Here is a 24,217-nt window from a genome sequence, read left to right as displayed (position 1 = left end):
AAGGGCGTGTGACTAGGCATCCTAGCCTGTAAAAATGTGTAGAAGCTTATTCAAATATGAAAGTTTCCCCATGTAAATATTGTTTGAGGAAATAAGAATTCCGGACCCTATTGAAATAAAATTGCCCTTTGTATGCATAATCCATATGCATTCATTTCATAGCCTGTCTTAAAAGGCTTCGGACTAAGAAACGGATGCCTGAAAATAGGTCACACAATGACAGAACAACATTTAAAATGTTTAATGAGTTTAAATGGCCATCACTGGGTCAGATGTTGGTGCAGATATGCAATCATTGGGCTGCACATTCTCAATGTCCTTGGCCATGCTGAAATCAACTATTTCAAAACGGATGAAGGTAGCACAGAAAGAAAAAGGACAGGAGGGGGCCACATTCACATAGGGGGCTGAAGTCCACTGTCCTCTGCCACAAAGTTCTACATCTGTAACGTCACGGGGAAGGGTCAAGCAAGGGCAACAGTGGCTCTGCGACGCCACCAGAAAAGTACTGAAAAAAGTGCTATTGAGTCATTTTCTGGTGCCACAGCTCCTCACAATCTCTGTGTTGTTCCCGGTCAGAAGTGGCCTGGATCTCGCGGGTCCCAGACTCCAGTCGGAAGATCACAGAAGTCCGGCCTAGAATTGGGTTGGTTTCCTGCAAGCCAGAGATCCACTTGGCTAAAGTTGCTTGGTCTCCAGAACCGACCATACACATGGCATACACTTGACCCTCGTGAACTGCATAGGAGACAAAGAGTGAAAGAAACAGACTATTAGAGCACCACCAACATGATCCTGCTTAAGTACCACTGCTGTCCATGCAATACCAGATCTGTGTCAGAGGAATTCATGTGTGGGATAAATGGGTACTCCGGTTGCCCATACTGCATGTGCGGGGTGCAATACTGGTTGATCGGCTGATGTCTTTACTATACCCTGTGCAGCATGACATGGTTATTGAAACTCTAGTAATTTATGATTGAGGAGAAATATTTCATAACATGCATTCAGTAAATGGTTCTCTATTTTTTTTTATTTAAAAGAATGCCTTTTGTCCAAGTCATGATGCATTGTGCCATCTCCCATCACTGCAGGCAGTGAGATGTATTTAAAGCTAGAAGGGCACAGCCAGTTTTTCTTTAAGGAATCAAGGGAACACAAGCTAAATACTGAGAATTCCCGCTATCATGCACATGCGAGACAACGAATAAGGGGTGGACTCCATTTGTAGGGGTCTTGCTTGCTCATTCCGCATTAAACATACGGGCTGGAGAAGAGGCCCCTAGTGGTGTCTTGGGTAGAAGATGCAAGTGGTGATTACCTTCATCCACATCAAACTCATCGTCGTCACCAAGGTCCCGCTCCAACTGAAAGTCCAGCTCCATTGGGTAATAGAGGTTTCTCTCCGGATCGATCACTTTCTCTGTCTACAGGAGGAAAACTCGAGATTAGTGAAGCAGTTCTAGGTCCAAAAAGCAGGACTCATCGTAAAGGTGACAATGAAGAGCCCGTTGGTCCCTTTCACATGGAAAAATGGAATGCAAGAGTAGACTTTACTTGCACTTAATCTTCCCAAGCTTCAACTAAAAGCAATCCATACAGGCCTGGTGGTCACACCCTGGTGCTGCGATGACAGTCACAGTATAGTATTTGGTTATTTGAAGGGGCATACGGACACCAGTGATAGACAGTGGCTAGGATTACTACAGAGCAGAAGGGTTCCTGCAAACTTACTTTGCACCACAAGGATGATCGCAATATATGTATACATAAAGCACAAGACAACAATGACCGTAGGCCTTGGAGACCCAGCTTTCAAAAACTATAGCAAGGATCGGACCGCATTCCTGCAAACAGACATGGTCTCCAAACATACCAACAGCAAGAGAAGGGCGAGGGTGACAGACAGAGTGACAGAGTGTTTAGCAAGACCAGAGGGTCCCACAAGTGTAACATGAACAAGGAACCTGTGACTAGAATCCTGTTGTACAAGTGCCAATTTTGGGTACTGGCCTTCTTGTGAGATGTTACAATGGGAACGATATATATGAACAGTTACACCACTGCTGGGCTGAGCAGAAAAACCACAGGAGGCTCACCCTTTCCTCAGGTGGCAACGGGTCAGCTCGGAGGACGTAGTAAAACACACGGGTGGCTTTCAGCCACAGTGGGAATGGACCCTCCACGACAACAGGTCTTTCTGGGTTGTGCTCCTCCAGGAGGCAGCGCTGATCTGGGCTTTGGATGCCTGAAAAGTAAAGAAAGAATTACCATGTGTAGGGGGTGTTCTCCAAACACAGACAGATGCTCTGAAATGCGTGCACCAATTTTCTCAGAAGGATCTTGCCCTGGACACCTGCATCCTGTGTAAATCTACAGAGAACAGTACTTAGGGGAATCCAAGGCGGACAGCGGTTAGCACCTCTGGCCAGCACTCTGGTGCAGCGGCATAGCTGGCGGTGGGCCTCATCAATAGAACCTGCTGCAGGAGCAGATATGCACGCAAAGGAATAGCAGGGGTTGCTGCATGTCAAGGTTTAGTGTAATCCGCAGAGCTTGTGAGTTGGAATGCGGGTTAGCAGAGAGGTCACGATTAAGGCATGGGATGCACTGGCAGAACGCTCTGTCTCTCCCTCTCTCCCTCCCTCCCCGGTAGGAGCTAGAGCAGAAGGCCATTCAGTTACGGAATGTGGTGCTTTGACAGAGCTATATGTGGGCCACGATCAGAAAGCGTGGCTCTGCGGCTCTGGAATGAGGTGCATGTGATGCCACACACTGGAATGCTCCCCCTAAGCAAACTACACCCCACTGGATCCCCCCCGTACCATATCCCCGTTGGCTCACCTATGATGTATGGCTGCTTTCCGCCTTCCTCTTGCTCATAACTCTCTTCAGATGGCTCCATCTGCACAGAACGAGGCAAAAAATGCATCTCGGATCATCTTCAACCTTTGCACATTTTCCAGTCCTATAGCCCTCTACTCAGATCCCCTGTCACAAAAGGCAGATACAGATCAAATCATATGCTCTGGGAAAAAGCACAACACGATGGACGTCAAAGGGGCAGGCGAGTAGGTACATCCCAGAACAGCCTTCACAAGAGCCGATAAGCTAGCTCAACAGGCGGAGTGCTTGCAGCAGAGATGTATGTGTAAATGGCCAGGGTTATGTCTGACCCCTGTAAGAGATTTGCACACTGATGATAATGTGTATAAATGTATTAATTAATAGGGTCATGGAATGTGGGCGCATTCACCTTCTCTCCATTATGTCCCCATGTGACCATTCTCTCAGAACAACATAGCTCGCGCGTAGGCACCCTATTATTTAATGAAACAACTGTTACTCGACGCAGGGATAACGCAGCCCAAGACTACCACCAGAAAGCAGTGTTGACTGATGTGAAGGAACCCAGCTCAAAGGAGAGGCGCCAGAAGTGGCAAACCAGATCAGCTACCAGGTGCTGCTTTTGGTCTCATCAGGCTAACCGATACCAACACACACCTATGTGAATTCAACTCTGTGTTTTGGACAATCTATAAATGAGCATCAGGACACATCCACATGACATATAAAGCATAAGGGGTCGTAAATAATGAGCACATTTATAGATTTGAATCTTATGTAAAAGTAAGATTTGATGAAAGCCATGTACTAGCTCCTTGTTCCCCAGTGATGGCTCCTGGCCCCTGGTTAATGCTGGATACCCAAGAACCGTTTTAGCTGTATCAGATCCAATCTTAATTGGAATCCCTGCAGATGCTGCTGAAATACATTGTGCCTTACATTTTCCCCTTTGCTATGTTCAGTGAGCGAGAGATCCTCTTGATGGGGCACACAGTTTAACATTTCTAATTTATTTATTTAATTTAGACATTGATAGAATCCAACAAGCCATAGGCAACTCGGTGCTGGTTACATTAGTGGGAAGAAAACAAACAAAAGCAACAGGTAGGGCGGGGGAGATAGTAGGGAAAGGAATGCAAAGTCAAATGTCAGTTATGGGTCTTCCTGAAGGGGTCATAGGACGGTTCGTTCATTCCGGAGAGTGGCAGCCTGGACTGGGAAGCTGGAGCCACATGCCCTTTTCCAGTTGAATCTCGGTATAATGAGGCAGTGTGTGTGGGCCAGTCTTAGAGGTCTTGTGGAGGAGGGTTTTTTGATGTTGCTTACAAGGTCGGGCGGAGCATTATTTGAAAGGCAGCAGTGGGCGATGGAAAGGATCTTGAAGTTGACCCCGTCCTTGACTGGGAATCAGTGGACGGCTTTTATAGCCTCGGACATGTGTTCTCTCTTGCCAATGTCTAGGGCTGCTCTAAGGGCATTGTTCTGTACCGTTTGAAGCTTGCTCAGGTTTTTTTCCACCAAGCAGTGCCGCTGAGCAGGGAGTTACAATAGTCTACTTTTTGCTGGCCAGGATGAGTTTGGTAGCATAGACTGATAAAGAGGCAATGTTATTGACCTGGCGGGACTTATTTAGTGAGGAACCCAAGTATACTCCAAGGGTTTTTACAGAGGTGGCCATTAGGATGTTGTGACTGTCGATGGTAAAGGTTGTCTAGGAATATCTCAGTCTTCTCATCATTAAGGCAGAGGCTATGTGAGGCTTTCCAGGATTGTATTGTTTCATAGATGGTGTTCACCTTGGTGGCGTCTTGGGCATAGCTGCCAGTGATGGGGATGAGGATTTGTGCATCATTGGTATAGTTGGTGTATGAGATGCCTAGCAAGTCCAGATGATCAAAAAGTGGTTTGGTGTATAAGTTGCATAGGGAGGGAGAAGACACAGGGGCCTTGTTGGAGACTGTAGAGGGTTGGAGTAGGGTACAAGGCCCGTTCGGCTGTGAAGACCCAGGTTATATCTGCAAGGAAGGATGCAATCTACTTTGTCGTGGCAGCTGAGAAGTGGGCTGAGGATGAGAGGTGTAGGCACAGAGTATGATGGTCAACCAAGTTGAATGCTAGGAGCATGAGGAGGGAGAGGGTGCCTCGGTCGCTGGCTTGGTCTAGCTGGTCTATGAGGTTCAGGAGGGCCGTTTCTGTACTGTGCTTGTGCCGGAAGTCTGATTGGCAAATGCCCACAATGTGGTGTGCTTCTAGAAATTCCTGGATTTGTAAGTAGGTGACTCCAGTGGAGTCCACATAAAAATCTGGGGTGTTTTCTGCCAAAGGAAAATGAGCATTTTTTAAAAGGAAGCCCTATAAACGGACTGCCTCTCTGCAAGAAATTAACTTCCCCTTTGACTAACGGTAAGGTAAATTCAGTCAGGGAGGGCCGTGATGCTATCGAAGTTGGTCACAAAGTATCAGTAGTACCCGGTGAGCCCATAAAAACGGTGACGAATCATGGGATTTCGTCACTTCTTCCCAGAGGGCAGCCTTTCCCCGAGAGGCTAGGCTGTGGAGGTGAACCTGCTACGCAATACCCTTCCTAGGGCTAGAGGCAAGCAGGACCTCACCTGGAGAGAGACCCCTTCTAGGGACAAGGACCCCTGTTCTGCTAAAGAACATCCCAGATCACACATCACTAACTCTCCTTCAATGACATCTTCTGAAGAAAAGAATGAAGAATCTCTCAGCGTCTGCTATTGAAATTCAAATCCGTTAAATATACCTAGAAATGAAAACTCATACTACTGAGACAAAGAAAACCAGGGGAGCAGGACCTCACAGGGAGAGACCTTCCCTCGTGGAGACAAGGGGCCTCATTACGACAGTGGAGGTACAGTGACAACGGCACTGGTAGTGTTACCGGCACCATTCTTACCGTACCACCACATTACGAGTTCTGCTCGAGAGTACCCTTGCAGCCACCTGCTCTGACCAGGTGGCTGTACTGGCACCCGCAAGCAGAACTAGATGTAGCAACGGTACCGTTATGAACGGTATCGCTGCTACCATCCTCCCCATTCCCATTGAGCCCTATGGGTCCCAAATGGGAACGGGGACTTACCGGCTCCCGCGCAAGGGGAATTACTGGGTCCGCCGAGGTCGGAATGGCCCGATGATTCCCCTTTCGCGGGACCCAGAGCCGAGTTTGGGGGTAGCCATGCCAGCATGGCTACCTCCAACCTCGCAATGAGACCCAAGGGCTCCTGTTCCACAATGGAACACCCTTACCTTTGAGACAATGCAATCCTCCAGGTCTCCAAAAAGCAACCTAAGAGGACTACTGTCTGTTATTGCAATGCCCCTCCTTTCCTCAAAAGATTGGACTCCACCAAGACGAGGAAGAAGAAGAGGACCATACAAAAGCAATATTGAGTCAGGACGAAGATTGAAGGAGTCACGCAAACTACTCCTTTCACAACTCCAGACAGTGCTGGGAAGAGGTGGCCCCGAGGAGGCATGAAGAGTACTTCAGGGACATAAAGGAAAGACTGGGGTACACTGTTGAGAAGACTCAGCTTCAGGATATAAGAAGACTCAGCTTCAGGATATAAAAAGAAAGGAAGAACTAATTGAAATGGGAAGTCGACGTGAAGCCTGTCCATCCTGGGAAGTTCAAACCAGGGAAAGTCGCCTAAAAAAGGAGCAAGACCGGAGTCGAGCAGACACTGTGGAAAGGTCTGAGGAATTCCCAAAGGAATGGTCTGAGGAATCCCCAAAGCAAGAGGGAGGTGTGACCCGAACAGAAGCTGGAGAAAAGCTGATGCTGGCATGACGTCAGGGAAGTTGAACGTGAGGTCCTTCAACAACGCAGACACCGAGAGGCCAGAGACCCTGCAGAGCTGCAGCAGGGCACAAAGAAGGAGTTACGGCTGAAGGGAACGAGTCAACCCAACACCCCAGAGAAAACTGGCAATGTGGCCCCAGCAAACAGAAGTTAACGCAAGCTATGGTAGACCCGGACCCGGTGAAGATTGCATTGGGAGTAATGTCCCTCGTTGCAGTAGTAGTGTTAAAGACAGCACCAGTAAGAATACACCCGGAGAGACCTCTCTCGTCACAGTAACAGTGCCAAAGTTACCAAAAGTGAGGAGGGCATCAAGAATAATCTTCCTCCTCGGAAGAATTGAAAGAAAGACCTCCACAGTAAAAACAGCATTGGGAGTAATCTCCATCGTCTCTATCAGAAGAGAGGCATTCAGAATCAAAAAAAGTTATAAGTGTGGTCTCACTGCTGATAGTGATAGTGTTGGGGAGGAGAGATGACTTTCCAGCACCCTCAAGCGGTTTAGAATAAGGGAACGACCGCAGGATATAATATAAGATACCAGGGGAGACGAGGTACATTTAAAGGTTTCAAAAGAATCACAATACTGCATGCTTCATAGATGTAGTGCACATGCAGGAACAAACGCCATCCTAAATATTGGCAGCCATATTGAAACACACAGCCTAAACGCAGCCCAGCAGTCAGCATCCCAGGTGTAAGCCGTGACCATGAGGAGAGGAATAGGTTGTATCCCACGCACTGATGAGAAAGGCCAGAGCCACAGAGATCCTGAAGACCCTTCATTGTCCTAAAATATTGCCAACCTTTGTGCTTTGGGAAAAATGTACCCTGCAAGGCCACGGGAAGAGGGCTGAGCATCGTTGTACAGTGCGATCCCACGAGAAGGAGGGCACGGGCCTCCGACCCCACGCAGTCCCAATTTTAAGTTATAGCACCCAAATGTCCCAGTTTTAGGGCCTCTGAATTTCAAGGTCCAGCCAGCCCCAGACCACTGATCATAAACCTGTTAGACCTGATCTCTCCCCCCCCCCCCATCGATCAAAAAGATCAGAAAGCAGAGCTTTCCTGTCTTCACTGCTAGGTCACATGATTTGTGCTGCGAGGTGAATGTAATGAATTATAGCCCAGAATGAGGGTGGAAGATCATAGAGAGGTGCCGGCCTGCCTGGGAGCGAGTGAAGTGTGTGAGTTAGTATGACCTCAGCCCCCCTCCCCCGGGAACTCTGCTCGTACCAGGTGCACTGCTACATATATAGGGATGTGTTGTTTAGCTTGCAAATAAATTGCCAATTATCCAGCTTGTGACCGATGACTAATGCAGCATCACCCACGAGGAGGAAGATGGATGGACGGGGCTGGGACCAATGGCCTGACATCCCCTATGAAGCTGGCTGCCTACGTAGAAGGTCATACCAATCACCCGCACGGGTTTCTACTCTATGTAATGATATCAATGATGACGCTATGTACCTTCATTATGTGCTCCTCATGCAGATTTTGCAGAACCTTCCGCAGCAGCAGAGCTATGTGTTGGCGCTTCCTATCGTTGTTTGTAAATAAACCTGATTATCCTTGCAAGAGGTAGATTGGGCCTGTTTCCCTAGCGGGTTGTATTTTTACTAGTGTGAGCATCTAGGGAGGCTTTCCTACATTGGTGCCATTAAGTGGGGAAAGCAAAAACCTGCAAACGAAGAAGTTTGAAGAAGGAGCAAGCCTGCAGTCAAGCAGACTCTGTGAAAGGGTCAGAGGAATCTTTCAAAGACAGAGGGAGGCGTGACCGGAGCAGAAGCTGCAGAAAGGGCGATGGTGGTGTGACCTCAGGAAGGTGACTGTGTGGTCCTTCAACAACACAGAGTCCAGAGACCCTGCGGAGCTGCAGCAGCGAATGAAGAGCGAGTTACGGCGAACGGCCGAACGGAACAAGCCAACCCAACACCCCAGGAAGAACTGTCCACGTGAGCCCAGAAAACAGAAGGTAACGGGAGCTACGGTAGACCCAGTAGAGGCTTGGAAGAGGGTGAAGATGCATCAGCATAATCTCCCTTGTCACAGTAACAGTGCCAAAGAGTAAGGAGGGCATCAAGAATACCTCCACCTCAGAAGGGTTGAAAGAAAGACCTCCTCAGTGAAAACTCTAGTTATATCCCTCGTCTCAATCAGAAGAGAGACATACAGAATCAAAAAAGCTACACGAGTGGTCTCACTGCTGATAGGGCTATTAAGGATAGTGGAATAAACCAAGGACCCTCGTTTCATTACTCAAGGTGCAGACCAAGGAATTCTGAGAGGTTATATTGTGTTAAAAAGGAAGACCTGTTGGCCAGCTGGTCAAACCAGGGAAAGTCCCTGGAAGGAGCTACAAGGACCTTTAAAGGCTGTTACCAGAGATGCCCCGAAAGCAGCCTCTACGGCGAAACCAGTTTTTGACCAGGAGAAGGGAGTCATGACCCTGGCCTTGCCTTTGTCGTCAAGAATGTTTGCAGAAGACCCGTTAGAAAGGAGCCCAGCGGTTGATCCTCTGGAACCAGAAGGCGGGAGTCATTCTCCTAGTGTCTGTTAAAACGTTTTTGGACAGAGGACAGACTCTGTACTTTGACATCCACTCTGACGACAAGCACCAGAGTTATTATTCATTTAGGTAGGACAAACCCTCTAGTGATAGGGAGTTAGGCTCTTTTCACTTTTGGTTCAATAAAAAGTGAATCTGTAATGCCACCCCTTTGTCTGACTCCTTCTGGCTTACCACAAGGCACAGCGTCCGATGCCAGAGCAGCGCCTAGGAGCCAACAGTTGGTGTAACAGAAGTCCAGAGAAAGGAGAGACCAAAGAGAGCATACAGGGTCCAGAGAAAATAAGGAATGGTGGTGCGACCGCTAATGTGAAGTGGTTGGCCAGGAGGTCAGTTCACGACACGGATTGCCATTGTATCAGCTCAGAACCAGCCGAACGAGGAAGGAATGGAGAGACCGTTCACAACTATGATAAGCCAGCCTGACAAGAAGAGGTCCCGACCACATACAAGCCCCAGTGGCATTATCGCTGAAAAATAGAGGTAACGGGGAAAGCGGGAGGAGGACAAAAATGTAATACTGGAAAATACTAAGAAGCAATAATAGAACTCTCAGATGTGTTCTAGTCAAGATAAAGAGTGGACAGTCAGTAAAGAGGAAGCCAAATGTTTGGAAAAAGAGACAGGATATGTTGTGAACAAAGGATACATTTGATTAGAATTAAACAAGAGGAAAAAAAAGAGATAAGGATGAATCCGTTGAATGAAAAGGTTGAGACCTTAAACATCACTACATCGGATATGTATCATTTAATGAAAACCACCACCAAGAACGGTGTGACTCTTGTTGAACTGCACTTTGCGGAAAATCTACTTAACAGTAGAAGGGAGGCAATTCTCCAGTCCCTTAGTTGTTCCAAATAGTGGTAGGGTTAGAGCAGGTTAGTTTTGGACAGTGGACCTAACTCAGGCCGGACACTCACCGACTGATGAGCATCTTAGTTAGTTTGATTAGGTATGGAAGACTATTAGCCTAGGGAAAGGTAGGGGTTTTCACCTTTTTCATGAATAAAAATAGTGAGATGGAAAAATCAGAGACTGTTTCCTTCTTCTGACCCTCCACACAACCTATAAAGAACAGCCCGATTTTATGGAAGCTGTGCTATACCAGCAAAAATCTTGCGTCAAAGGTATTTGCCCCACCAGTCCTTCAGAAGCAATGATTTTGAGCTTGACTCTCTGTAGGGTCTGCACCATCTTTGATGGGGGTCTAAAATAATACTCTTAACTGTCCCTGATGACAGCAATGTTAGCCAGATAAGCAAAACAAGCTTTGCGGTCAGTGAAGACATGGTTTTTCAGCATCTGTCCTCATGACAGCACTGCGTCACCAGTGGGCCATGATTTCTAAACAAGTACGATTTAACTCAACCATGGACACTGATCGCTTAATCACCCCCTCAGACAAATACCATGACAATCTCAACCAGATGTGGTAGTCTCAGATGTGGTCTGGCATTCTCCAAGCCTAGCTCTTCACATGTATGCAGTCTCTAGCTACTCATTGATGCAAAACCTTGAGTACAGGAGATCAGGAAGGGCAAAGCCCTCTAGTCCCCCCGCAGCGTTGGTGTCAGATGTGGAGAATTGTACTGCCTCAACCGAGCCACCTGTGGGACTGCTTTGTAGATGTATATTGGAAGGAGGCTCAATCCCTCGTGCCGAAGGACTGGCTTTTGACTACTGACATGGCACACCTTAGGGATACCTGGGAGTTGCACTGTCGACGAAGGTAGTCACCTCTGCTGTCTAGGGGCAGTAAAGGGGTTCAATCCACTTGTGCTCACATCACAAGGTACTTCTGTTAACAAACTGGAGACACCTTCTAGTCAAACTAACCTGACTGGGTTTTGGTTGACCTTTTTCTTGGATAGGATGATGGACATCTTGTAAGAGGGCCACCACATCATGGGTTGGAATGCAAGGGCCTCCTGCCCATCTCTCCTTCACGAAGGTGAGAGGACCCATTGCAGGGTCACCAAGGAGGATTTTGGAGGGACTAATTAAAAGTTCACTCCTTTACAGATAAGTACCCTTGAGGCAAATAGCAAGCATGGCAGAAGGAGATACTGCCAGGGAGATTTTTCCACAGCCCTCTGGCGATAGATATGAAACCAAGTAATCTAAGGCGAAACTGGTTTCCAACCAAAGGGAAACCAGGCCCCTTTATAGTGGTAGCTGTGGTGGGGCAGTCAGGCTTAACTCAAGGGAGAAAAGCTGGTGGTGAAGTACAGTAGCCTGCATAACCTACAAAGGTGTAATGTCCAAGATGTCATCAAGGCAACACACCAGGAGCAAAGATATCACCACCACGGAATTCAGACGTGCAAGATGGGGGAAGACCAGAAAACAAGCATTCTCCTGCTATGTTGCTGCTCTCTTGAACAACATTCCTGCTAGCATCAGGCTGGCTCCCTCCTGTGGTTCAGGAAATATCTGAAGGCCCTACTCTTCAAGGAAGGCTTCAAAGACAAATGAGGACCATAGACTGACAAGGCGATCCCGCCCGCCTCTCTGCCACTATCAGTTTAGAAAGGGTTGTGCTATTTAAATCCCCTGCATACATACAGTTATTCCCACAAAGAACACACCACACAGGTGTACTGAAAAATATACATCTCTATTAGGTTAAGCAAGTGCTTTGGCTTAAACGTAACACATAGCCACAACACAGTGTATGTAAAACAGCAATGGTCTACACAGACTCAAGCCCCAATCCCAAACAACACGTGTTGCCCTCTACCAGGTGATACGCACAAAGCGAAAGGTGAGAAGAAAATGGAACCCAAGACACAGTAGAGTAATACATTCATATTCAGAACCCAAAATATCAACACAGAAAATAGACCAAGTAATTCCTAGGCCTCTAATGCATAGTAGCATAAACGTTACAATTCACAAGATACATTCATAGAGGACCTAGGGGGAGACAGGAGGTTAAATACTTTAACAGTCACACCCAGAGGGCCACCAAACAATATTAAACCTCTGCATTTTCAATAACAGAAGTGTAATACCAAGACGTGTAAAATACAGAAGACCAGAGTGCATATGCTGAAGTTACGTTCTTTTGTGGGAAACTCCATGGACCCTGCGGGGTGTGGGGGGACGGAGGGATGGGCAGGAAAACACCAGCGTTTAGTTAAGTACCCATTTATGTACAGTTTTCCAAGGCCAGAAGAGTTCTGCATAGGATAAAATGGGACATGGTCTGTAAGCAGAGCCGTGGTTATGGGGAAAACGTCAGGTAAGTCAGTGGAGAAGGCCACAACCTCCCTCAGTGGCCACCAGGTTCGAGATCCAGCAGCCCCAGGAAAAAGAGAAGCACAGCAGGATGGGTGACAATTAATGTCAATTGCAAAACACATTTGAAGGGGGGTCTGCAGAGGCACATGATCTCGCACCCCTGATAAGTACCTTCTATAACCCACCAACCCAAGGTCCAGAGTGAAGTACTCACAGTGGCAGTTCCCGAAAAAAAGGCAGAGGAAATGCAAAACAAGCCAGTGGGCAAAGAGTGTAGCATTCAGTCACCAGTTATTCCACCCAAACGCCCCAAAAGAAGAACCTTCTGCCTGCTCTGGAGTAGAGCTCGCTAGCTAGGGTGGAAGAAATGTTGAAGATGTCTCCAGGAAGGCAGAGGAAACCAATCAGCCAGAATCCCAGAGTGTGAAAGGCCAAGAAGAACAGCCCACCTGCAGAAAACTGCCCCACAAATGAAACCGCAGTGGAGGAAAAACAGGACAGCCAGGAAGAACAGCAGAGGCAGAGTACTGGTGTTACTTTCCAGACAACAGCAACGTCCTACCCCAATGGGCATGTGGACCCTCGGGAAGACGGTGGTAAAAGGGCAGAGAAAAGGTTGAAGCAGGGGGGTTGCAGCTGAGCCCAGCCAGTGAGGACGACGGCAGCCCGGTAGGACACCCAGCACCCAATAATGAAAACAGGAGCGCAGGGAAAGGGTTCAGAAACCAGCCATTATGGCCAGATCTGGTGCTAAAATTGCAGCAGCTTTGTCACAAAATCCTCAGCAATTAAGTAAACTTGAATCATCCCAGCAGAATTCTAGATTCTGTGGAGAGGAAATTCCAATCCATTCTCACTCACAATTCTATTTCTCTGGTTCCAGAACAGGTTTTTCTTGTTGCAGCGTAGGGCATTCTGGGAATTGCGGTTCTGGAAGACGAGACCTGGCCAGGAACAAGTTTTTGCAGGCATTGTGGTAGGGACATTGGGACCAATTTCCATAACTATGTTCAAGCATTCTGGGGAGTCAGGGACTTGGGGTCCCTCTTACCCCATTCACTTCTTTTGAAACTACCAAAATGGCACATTGGATGGTGAATTCTGTGAAAATGAAATGACAGCGCTCACCAGCCTACTCAATGCAAGGGGATTATAATAACCCGAGGGCCCAAAGGGGGTGCTTAAAATGCACCCCAGTCCTAAGCGCCTTTACTTCCTCGGAGCCCCCAGCAGTACTGCCAGACCATATTGGAATGTCATTGACTTGGAGGGGAAGGAGGTCTCCCACCCTCACTCACTTGCTGCATTCATTTTTGCTCTGGGACATTGGATCACTGTTGCAGGCTACAGGTACTGCGAGATCTCACATTAAGAAGTGCAGCCAGGGACCCACAGGCCATTTTTCAATGTTATGGGTACACCATCGTCCATGGGTCTACTACTGTAGGATAGGTTCTCTCCTTCTTATGTGTGTTTTTTTAAAAGCGCAGCACAAGTCATCTCACATGGAGTGCTTGGTGTCCCCTTTTCTTTGTCTTAAGTAAAATTTGTATTACTTTTCCAGACATCCTTTGGCCAGGCTGGTGACAGTCGCTACATTTTTACCCTCATTTCGTATGTAACATCGGAAGCTGCCTTTTTAGCCGTGGTAATGCACTAAGGAGAACCATATACTCAAAATAGCTTCTCCTTGTGTTTTAAGTCCAGTTCAAGATGGGCTGGACTGTGTTGGCTGTCCTACTTTGCCAGGTGGGGCTGGTGCATTTCTCTTCATGCGCCTTGGTGGGCTCCTTGCAGAAAGCCCAAAAAGGCTCGCCAGTGTGCGTGTGAGGTGACAAGAAAGGATGCCGTCTGTGCCCAAGCCTATCCAGGGGTATGCAAAACAGAGGGGGGTCTGGGAAACTCTCTACCAGCACAAACACAGCCCATTGACCTGCTCTTGGGTGGATGGCCCCTGGGAGAGTCTCAACCAAGTCTTTAGCTGACTGTTCTTTTCACAGAGAAGAAATTAGCTCACTGCTCTTAGAGAGGCACAGCTTCAACTCACTGATGATGCCCAACTAGGCTGAAACACGTGTATGGGGTTGCTGTGGTCGAATATCTCTGCAGGTGTCTTTCAACTGCATTTCGTCATTGACTTACACGGACTTGAATCCTGTTTGATAGCATATCCCCTCGGGGATGCTGGGTCTTAACCCTGGCACTGGAACACTCAAGGAGGTCTTCTCTGGTGTCTCCTGGGATCTGTGGCTGTCTTCTCTACACCTGTGAGTTAGAAGCAGAACTTACCTGGCTTTTCACCATAACGGCAAAACTGCCTACTTTGTCCTGTTATTCCATTGAAGAACGTTTAGAATTTACAGGGGACCTTTACAGGTACTTGGGTGGACACTGACAAAGGCTAGAATTTTAGCCAGTATTCCTGCTTTTATCTGCATGTTTTAAGTCCTGCCTTACACTCCTGCCTTTTGAAATGCCTTGCTACTTTGATATACCTGTGGCTTCTTTGTTATCGTACTTTCTACAAGTGTGAGGAGTCCACTTGGCTAGCAAATCTAATCTCATCTTGACTTCTGAGGTGCCCTTTGAGTTTGGCTATTAAAGTTCAGCCCCCTAGGTTGAGGTTTCAGGTTTCATTCCCTTAGCCGCTCTAGAGTACGTGTTCCTTGTTTCTTAGTCTTGTCAGCGCTCTGAGGCTTCTGGGTGTGTGGCGCTAAATAAAAATCATATCGATCTGTCTATAAACATTTAATGTCCAGTGTGCATTTGGACCTACCATGTTACTATGTGCTAGAGAGGGTTAGGAATGCCAAGACTTTATTGTGGCATCTTGGGCCCTCATAATAACTGCTTGAAAGCAATGTTCTAATGTTTCTAGTGTTCCCTTGCCCCCCCCTCGTCCCGTCAGAGTACATGCGCACTGTCCATCACCAAATAGTCTCTTTAAATGTAAGCAGCAGGTACAGAGTGGGTCTCTATAGACCACTGTTGCTTTGTGGACATACACTGGTTCAGATGTGATATTCTTTCCCAATGTACATATTTGTGTGCAGCATTACTAAATTGTATATTTTTCATTTTTTGCTTCTTATCTGAGTCCTATAAGCAGTGCGCTAGCTATACTAGTTTCAACTTTATTTGTAAAAATAAAACATACCACATATCAATTTTAATGTACTTCTTATTGAGTCATCAATTACATCCTCATTGATTAATTACCACACAGCACATTCAATGTTATTAATTGGTTTCCAAATTTCATAGAATATTGGTTCTCAAAGTACCATACATCCATAATTGACTTTCGTCCTCCTTATTAGATCATCATCATCATCAATTGTATCTTCATTGATTAATGTACTTTTCTTAAGGTATAATTGTATATTTTTCAGTATACCAGTGTTGGGTATTTTCTTTGGTCTAACTCGCCTACCAGGCTTCCGTCCTCCCTGGAGAGCAGTCAGTCTGCTTTGCCAGTCCTTTAGAGATTTGGCTTCTGTGTCGAAACAGAAGACGGCCTCGGACTACAATGGGTCATGGTACAGATTTGTTTGTGTGCCAGTTCCCTCTTCAGACTTTCATACTGTTGGCGGCTTCTCTAGCTGGATCTTGTGCCTGTTCCTTTTTCCCAGCCTTGTTTACAGTGGATGGCTTCAGCAGTCTGTGACCCCAAGGTTTACGGCCCTTACTGCCGTCTTACGCTGGGAGCATTCGCTTCCCTTTTTGTGCTCGTCTCGTCGGTATGGGCACTCGCTTGGAGAGACTCGGGCTCCTTTCTTTCTACTGGTCTCGACATCGGTTGCTGGGCGCCAGGCCCATCACGGTTTTCTATTGGTCACGCCACCGCGGAAGACATTTTGCTTCCAGTCTTCGTTCTGCACCCGACCCTAGCTGCTTGCTCAGTCAGAAGACCCACCTGGCAGTCTCCAGCTAGCGGGTCCTGCTTCAGCTATGCCACTGCTGGCTCTGCAGCCTCACATAGCTCTGCCCCTCCAGGACATGTAAACAGATGCTCAGTAATGGATCTCCGGGGTAAGGCCGCTTAATACTGTGAGGGGTCAGAAATGTGGGCCAGACAACTTTGTAAAGAGTTTACAACTTTTGCCATTTTATTAAATAAAAACAGGTCAAATAAACGCCTCACTATCCCTACCTTAAAGAGGTTTTCCCCGTCTCAAGTACTAAAGAAAAACTCACACAAAGCAATATCTAACGCTCACACTTAAACAACAATCACAGCAAAAAGGTATTATATGGCAACTCAATTTAACAAATAGACATAACATATAACCTAGTTCACAGCATAATCAATGTCTCTTGTCATGGTCTGGGCGAACTTCCCTTCACCAGATCCAAACAAGGGTTTTCTCCACAGTTCAAACGAAAACAAGGAAATCCGATTTAACACAAAGTTCAGTTGTTTCAATGAATTATCTTAAAGTGTGGTTAAAATGCCCCTCTGCTGAAAATAAGAACAAACGGAAAACGGCTGAAAAATGTATAAACTAAACATAATGGACGCTAAGAAAAACTTCTCCAATGACCAAATCAGTAAAGCACCTAACTCCACCGGGAAAGTCTCACTTGAAAATCCGAAAGCTCCATCCACTACAGTCCAGCCTAGAGCTACGGATTGTGTGGAAGTGCAAGTTGCTTTCGAAAGCCAAAACCTCAAAAGCCTCGGATAAAATTAGGGAATCCTCAACCCAATCCCAATTGACCCCAGGACCTTCGACCGACCACGTCAAGCTCCCCGATCCGGACAAATTTATCTTATCACTGATCACGACCACAGACATGAGAGCCCTGCTGTCCAACATTCGACCCACTTCCTGTGCTGAAAATATCCTTCCCCCTAGGATTATTCTGGAAAATCAAGAATGGTTCATTCCATTCTTTACTCGCATGGTTAATGCCTCTTTCAAAGACAATTGTATACCTGAATCAATGAAGGCTGTCGCGGTCACTCCCCTATTAAGAAAACCTGGGCTAGATCCAAAAGATCGAAGAAGCAACCTTAAACAAACTGCGATTTCTTGTTAAAAATTCTTGATAAGCGCGCTACGGGCCAATTCCAACGCTTTGTGGAGGCCAAGAACATCCTACACAAACAACAGTCACGATTCAGGCCAGTACACAGTACCAAGACTGCTTTTATTGATTTGCAGACTCACATGTTGAAAATTAAGGATCAGGGCAAGGCTGGGTGCTGGTTTTGCTTGACCCGTCCGAAGCCTTCGACCTGCTGGATCATGAACAACTTCTATGGTCACTTGAACATGTAGTTAACTGCACCAAGGTGCGGTCAAATGGATCCATTCTTTCCTTTCCAATCGAAGGTCCAAAACCCACTGGGGTGACGCTTTCTCCCCTCTCACCCCCGTTGCATGTGGTGTGCTGCAGGGCGCCCGTGCTATTTAACATTTACCTCCGACCACTCTGCTCTTTGCTCAAAGATACTGGTGTATTCTTTACGAACTAAGCAGACGATACTCTGCTGGCCCTAGAAGTGAGCAGCAATTACGCCTAGGGTTCCTTCAACTTCAAGGGCACCTATGATATCACTGAGGCATGCATGACCAGTAACTGGATGTGCCTAAATGGCAGTAAAACTGAAATACTCCTATTCGGATGCTGGCAGGCTCGTGCAAAGCTGAGTGTTCACTATAAAAGCTTCAACATTAAGAGCAGCGCAATTCCGGTACAAGGCAAAATGAAAGCCTTGGGTATCACGCTTGAATCTTAATTGAGCGCAGAGGCCCATGTGAATCAAATCAGAAGGAATTGCCAATACCACCTCTGTCTGCTAAGACACATCAGGCCTCTGGTCAATGAAAAGCAGTGTGCCACTATTGCTCGAGCAACCATTCTCCTGAGGCCTGATTATGGCAATGCGCAGTTAATTGGGGCTAACAGTGACTTTTGGCAAGATGCCAGACAATGCAGTGCAGATTATTGAGAATAAACCCAGAGGAGAGCATAGCTCGGCCGATAGAAAAGAACTACACTGAAGTCGCGAATCACCCTTGGCTCTTACGGTGTCCCTCTTTACCAATAAAGTCTTGATAATCTAGTTTAAGTCAAACCTGTACTTTTCTCCGCTGATTTTCTTTCCTCTTTCACAGCTTCATTTTACTCAAATCGAACCCTTTTCTATCTTGTATATCTCATCCAGTTTTATAACTAGAGACATTATGTCACTTCCATATTGTCCCTTGATATACATCTATCTCACAACCCAAAACCCAAAAAACGCATTTGAAATCAGAGTATTTCACCCGTTTTTCATAAAATGTGTTCATATCATTTTAAACGGGAATTGAGAAAATGCAACTTTCCAACATGTGAATGCGGCTGCAGCATGTCTAACTTTCCAATTGCTTTAGAATTGTATGCCTTTTGTTGGTCCGTTGCCTTGTGATTGCTAGTGTTTATGCATTACTGTCTTTGTGAGAAATAATATTTGCCTCAAAGATTTAACCGCACATTAATTATTTATCAATTTCCGAGTGTCATTTTATGCCATTGCAAAGGGTCTATCCTGTTTGATTCTGTTTGCTGCCTGTTATTCCCCGACTACCTGCTGCTTCTGTCCGTCCACTCAGAATTTGATTACTTGTGGTTTGAGGGAACATTGCAGGGGGAAACCTTAACTTGGGTGCCATCTACCCTAATTCAAAAAGTGCACCCAGTCAATTGAGCTTTGGATATGTTCTACTAGAAGGTTAACTAAGTGCATTACTTCCATTTGTATTGTAATTATCACCCTATTGGTGATTGCTGCCAAATATAAAAATGTGTGTGATTTTTGTGAATTCCAAAAATAAATAAATATTGTATTTTCACCGACTGGCCTTCGTTCATGATCCATTGTGAACCAAGGTATTTGTCAAAGGGGGTGTGAGACGGGCCGGGTATCTGCTCAATTTGAATTAATTGAAATTAAAGAAAAAGCATTCCTATTGAGCGCCACGTCACAGGATAAGAGCAAGTGCCCTGGTCCGGTGTGGGACGCCCGATTGGAATCCTTAACAGTGCCAAGCCCCAGAGAATTGTTAAGGAATTGGATGTGGTGAAGAGCCTCAGGAAAACTAAGAAGGACTTGGTTCTGTGTCGAGGAGAAACCATCCTGACCAAGGTCAATAGCTTGGAACTGGACTGCAACCCAAACCAGTTTTCACAATAGATCATGTTGTTTCAGCACTCTTTTTGCCTCAACATCCCAGATTGATCCCACACAGTGCGACAGCATTTTATAACACCCAGACTCCAACAATCTATATTAATAAGTGCTCATCCGCAGTTTTATTTGCAATTGATATACTGGGTATCCCCCACCCACCTATTGCCACACATTTAGCTGACCTCTTATGCCTCATATGCAAAGCGAGTGCAGGTGAGCATCCCTGTAATTAATTGCGCCGTACTTTGAGATACTCACGCCCCTTTCCCCCAGTTCTGCTGGTCAGGTCTTGATCACACAAAAACCGTAATACAGGGGTTTCTACGAGGACCAATTAAAGCATGTAAAGCAGGTTGCAATTCAAAGTGTCTGATCATGACTCCTGTGCAGACGGTCTTCTGTGGCTCTTTGCAGGCCTCCTTCCAGGATCCCCTCCTGTGACCACTTGGTTACACAAAGATCTCTGCAGTGGGTGCTGAAGTCACAGTGATCTTACGGAGTAAAGGGACCGAGCGTGCACAAGTAGCCACATCAGAGGAATGCCAGAACACATTTGGCAATATCACATGGAACACATATAGCAGTTTGCCAAAATGTCAGCCAGATTGTTTTCTGCGCGCATCCAATTAACACCCCCCTGTTGTCAGTCAACACCATCTTTCTCCCCCACAAGGAGAAGCAGCAAGTTTGCTTACCTGATAGACTGTGGTTTTGGCATCTAGATCGGCAGATATCCTGTGAAGGCTCAGCCTGGCCAGATCTATGGGGTCCTGTGGCAAGGGGCTAGGCAACGGGAACGGGTTGACATGCTTAAAGCGGGGAAACCAGTACATGATCCGCTGGTACTTGCGTATGGGGTGACTTTTGTCTCCGAAGATCTGTAGGAGCAGAAATTTGGTATCCTTGCTGGGCATGATCCCTGCGGAGAGAAGACAGCAGTGAGCAGGTTGTTGTGCCACGTTCCCAGCATGTCCCTCGGCTCTGCCTCTGCAGTGTGTGAGCTTTTGACACAATGACAGCCTGCCCTGCACGGTGTTGTGTCTTTCCTTCCTTCTGGTTTCTACCTTCAAGCCAGTTGCACTGTGAGTTTCTACCCATCACTTTCTCTGCCCCACTCTCACGATTAAACCTCGAACAAGTGTTGAAGTTTGCCATCCAGGATTCCTTTGCTATTCCTCCGTATGCCCCTCCCATTTTTAAACAGCTGCCTCGACCTACTAGGATTCTCCCCTCACCCTATGATGCTTGTATAGTATGGCTCTCTGGGCTAACTTTTGTGAGTAGGTGTAAAACTAAAGTCTACGAGTGCAGTTGTAGTACAGGGATCGAAATTAGGGTTGGATAAGCTCCTGGATGTCTAGCATCAACCAGGGACCAGGAGCTACCACTGGGGAACAAGGCGCTAGTACATAGTGTTCCACAAATTAAAATTCAACATAGGATACAAACGTATAATGTTGTCCATTAATTATAACCCTCTTATGCTTTAAATGTTGTATAGATGTAGCCTAATGTTACGTTAGCACCCCGTTCCAAGGGCTGGATTGGGAGGTAACGGCCCGGCAGCCTGAGTCAACAGCCCGAGCAAAGCGAGGGCGGTTAACGAGGGCTCCGGGCCGATACCTCCTCACCCCCGTTCCAGCCTCAGAAAGAGGTGCTAATGCCATTAGCACCCCAGGTTACAGAAGCTAAACAAATAAAAGACAAAAGAAAATGCCGTTTACTAAACAGGACACTGCACGCGTTCCATTAAATTAATGAAAATACTTATCCAAAATGGCAGCCATGCTTATAGAAGACAGGGCTCCGTACGGAGCTCATCTTCTATTACCACGGCGGCCGGAATAGCAAGGAGGGAAGCTGCTGCTGCCACAATGAGGTAAGTGGGACTGGGGGGGGGGGTTGGGAAAAGTAAACAAATTAAAAAAAAAAAAGGGGGGGGCAGAGAGATGGCAGCCTGCAGCGGGGAGGCAGCCTGCAGGCTCCATGGAATGTGGGCTGAGATTAGCGGTTTCAGCCCACATTTCATGGAACCCGATTAGCAAGCGGGGCAAGGGGAGCAGCCAATGTTTGATTGTGCCAAATGTGCAGTTAAATTCACATTGGTGCGTTTGTTTGGCATCAGTTGGCCTGTAGAGCCAAAAGTAGCTCCTGGTAACTGTTGGTGTGAAGCCCAGGCGTTACAAGCAGGAGCTAAATAGCTCGCAGCACCCCTCAGTTTTGAACCCTGGAGTGCAATCGTTTGTTCTTAAACCCTAGCTACCAGCTGGAACAGGTAGCATTGAAGAGCTGTTTGCTGACCTCATTTAGGAGTACTTATGCAGAGGAGGCAGTGAAAAAGTCGAAAACATTTTGTCGAAAGACATGTCGGAAATAAAATGTCGAAAAAAAAAAATTTGAATGTTTTATTTTTTTTTGGGTTCCGCGAGTTAAGAAAAGGGGTAAAACAAAAAAAATGTTTTAAAAAAAGGGGGGCTAGAGGGGGATGGATCCCCCCATTTCGAACAAAAAGCAATTAAAAATAGACATTCGAATTTATTTTTTTGACTTTTTTTTTCCAACATTATGACTTTCGACATAATGTCATTGGAATTTATCACTATAAACCCTTATGCAGTCCTGCGAACACTTGGTGCATGTCCAATTAAATAGGATTGCCCAGAGTATCTTACACTTTGCCAGAAGGCTACATCAGAGGGTCTCAGAGAGCTCAGTAGGTGCACACAGTTAGGAATGCAGGCAGACCTCTTTTCTGATATGGCCTCTAGAAATTACTCGCTGATCACTGCAGTAACATCACAGGCAAACAAGGGCATCAAAGCTGGGGCACAAAGACGGTTCCAATGTGGGGTAGGATTTGAGTGGTGAAGAATTGTATGGATGGCTACACCTCATACCGTAGGTCTCCATTTGCTCAAGCACTTGAACCGCACACTCCTGCTGCCGGGGGTAGTGGTTGAACATACGCTGGATGAAATTACGGGCCACGAACACCTCCTTGGGGAACACATCCAACAGATGGTTGTAAACTGCGAGGTCTCGCTCCACACCAAACTCTGGCATCCTCTTCAGAGCTGCATAGATGAACTCCACATGCCCACGCCGCCGGATATCTTTCTTGCAGAAGACGTCCAGCACCTGCTTGAACATGGCCTTGCTCTTTGAGAGCTTGCTGGCCTTCTCAAACAGTTCCTCATAGGTGACCAGCGAACTGTCACCCGTCTCCTGCTCTTTATTCCTTTCCTCTGCTGAGGGGGTCAGTCTTAAGCTGGAGACGCATGTGCTGCAGTGAAAGCTTCTTCGTGCCTCTTGAGCGGGTGTCTGCAAGAAGGGTGACCGTGAATTAGTGGACGGAACATAACATGTACACAGTATCCCATTGCAAACGTGGACAAAGTGCACTGTTTGCCCCTGCAAAGGCACCGCCGTGCAATCTATCCCCATAAACACACACCAAGCCTTGCATATTCTGTACTGCTGCTCGCAGTTACCTTTGGATCTGGTGCGCATTACAAGTGAATAAAACAAACAAACAAATACACAAAACACGAGATTTACTTTGCACTACACATTTGTTCTTCTAGATTTTCCTGCTGCAATCCATCATCCATCTCCCAGAATCCCCTGCTCCTTGGTACTAGGATTGGTGACCAGAGTCACGTGACGGCAGACTGACCCCACAGCAGCAGTTTACGGCAGTCTTGCCCAGACAGTTGATAAAGAGCAGTGGCCAAGGGTGACACTAGCTGGCCTGAAAGAGACAAAGCCTAGGATATATGCTCCTTGGTCACATCATTTTATTCATTTCTCTGCTCCATAAAGCCATTGCAATGCACCTTGTGGCATCCTCTTCTTGACTGCACTGTGGTAACTTTGGCACCACTGCAATACTCTACCCCAAGGTACATTTCATGACTCCCTTCTTGACTGCACTCATGAAACCTGGATCCCACTGAACCGTAGTCACAGTGGTTCCTTGCCTGCATCATTGTACAGTAAGCACCGCAGGGTGATTTGCTTCTCAGCTGCACATTTACAATTGCTGATCCTGGATAAACCGCTTTCATACATGCTCAACTGAACCTACAGGAAGGCTGCTTCTGGCCTATGCACTTCCGCATACTTGGTCAGCATTAAACCCTTGTGATCACTGTGGCTAACTGCACCATGATAAAACCGCAATCACAGCTGCCACTGGCCTACTCCACAACACACTTTGTGGGATAATCACCAGGATACCAAAACAGGGTTCTTAAAAAGCAACCCATCCCTAGTAGCCTCCTGGGTTAGTAAAGGCGGCACACAAGAAAAAGGGGTGCAGGTGGACTTTAGTAGAAATCCTAGAAGAAGAAAAGTCGCAAAACCATGAAAGCCAGAAAAAGGTTTAGGGGACACAGAACACCAGAAAGGAAATGTTGCCCTAACACCTGGGAATATCATTCAAGACCCCCACCTCCGCCATATCACTACATAAGCATTGCTGTGCCTATGAAGGCCCCACCCATGGCTAAACAAGCATAGAAAATATCAACCCAGGGGG

General features: G+C 46.7%; 1 protein-coding gene across 3 annotated transcripts in view; it reads right to left on the bottom strand.

Annotated features, from left to right (window-relative positions):
* Window positions 1-226: 226 nt before the first annotated feature.
* The window catches only part of ECSIT (ECSIT signaling integrator), a 63,817-nt gene continuing 39,826 nt past the window's right edge, over window positions 227-24,217 (bottom strand). For all 3 annotated transcript variants that reach the window (XM_069604212.1, XM_069604214.1, XM_069604213.1), the window contains exons 3-8: window positions 22,575-22,998; window positions 20,373-20,596; window positions 2,845-2,905; window positions 2,100-2,248; window positions 1,322-1,427; window positions 227-738 (exon numbers count right to left, since the gene is read on the bottom strand). In XM_069604212.1, coding sequence (XP_069460313.1) covers window positions 521-738; window positions 1,322-1,427; window positions 2,100-2,248; window positions 2,845-2,905; window positions 20,373-20,596; window positions 22,575-22,998 — 1,182 coding nt within the window. In that variant the 3' untranslated portion in view covers window positions 227-520. The remainder of the gene's footprint in view (window positions 739-1,321; window positions 1,428-2,099; window positions 2,249-2,844; window positions 2,906-20,372; window positions 20,597-22,574; window positions 22,999-24,217) is intronic.

Source organism: Ambystoma mexicanum, chromosome 3q, assembly GCF_040938575.1.
Source record: "Ambystoma mexicanum isolate Mex_15411 chromosome 3q, UKY_AmexF1_1, whole genome shotgun sequence".
Classification (NCBI taxonomy): domain Eukaryota; kingdom Metazoa; phylum Chordata; class Amphibia; order Caudata; family Ambystomatidae; genus Ambystoma; species Ambystoma mexicanum.
This window is presented reverse-complemented; position numbering and strand designations above follow the sequence as displayed.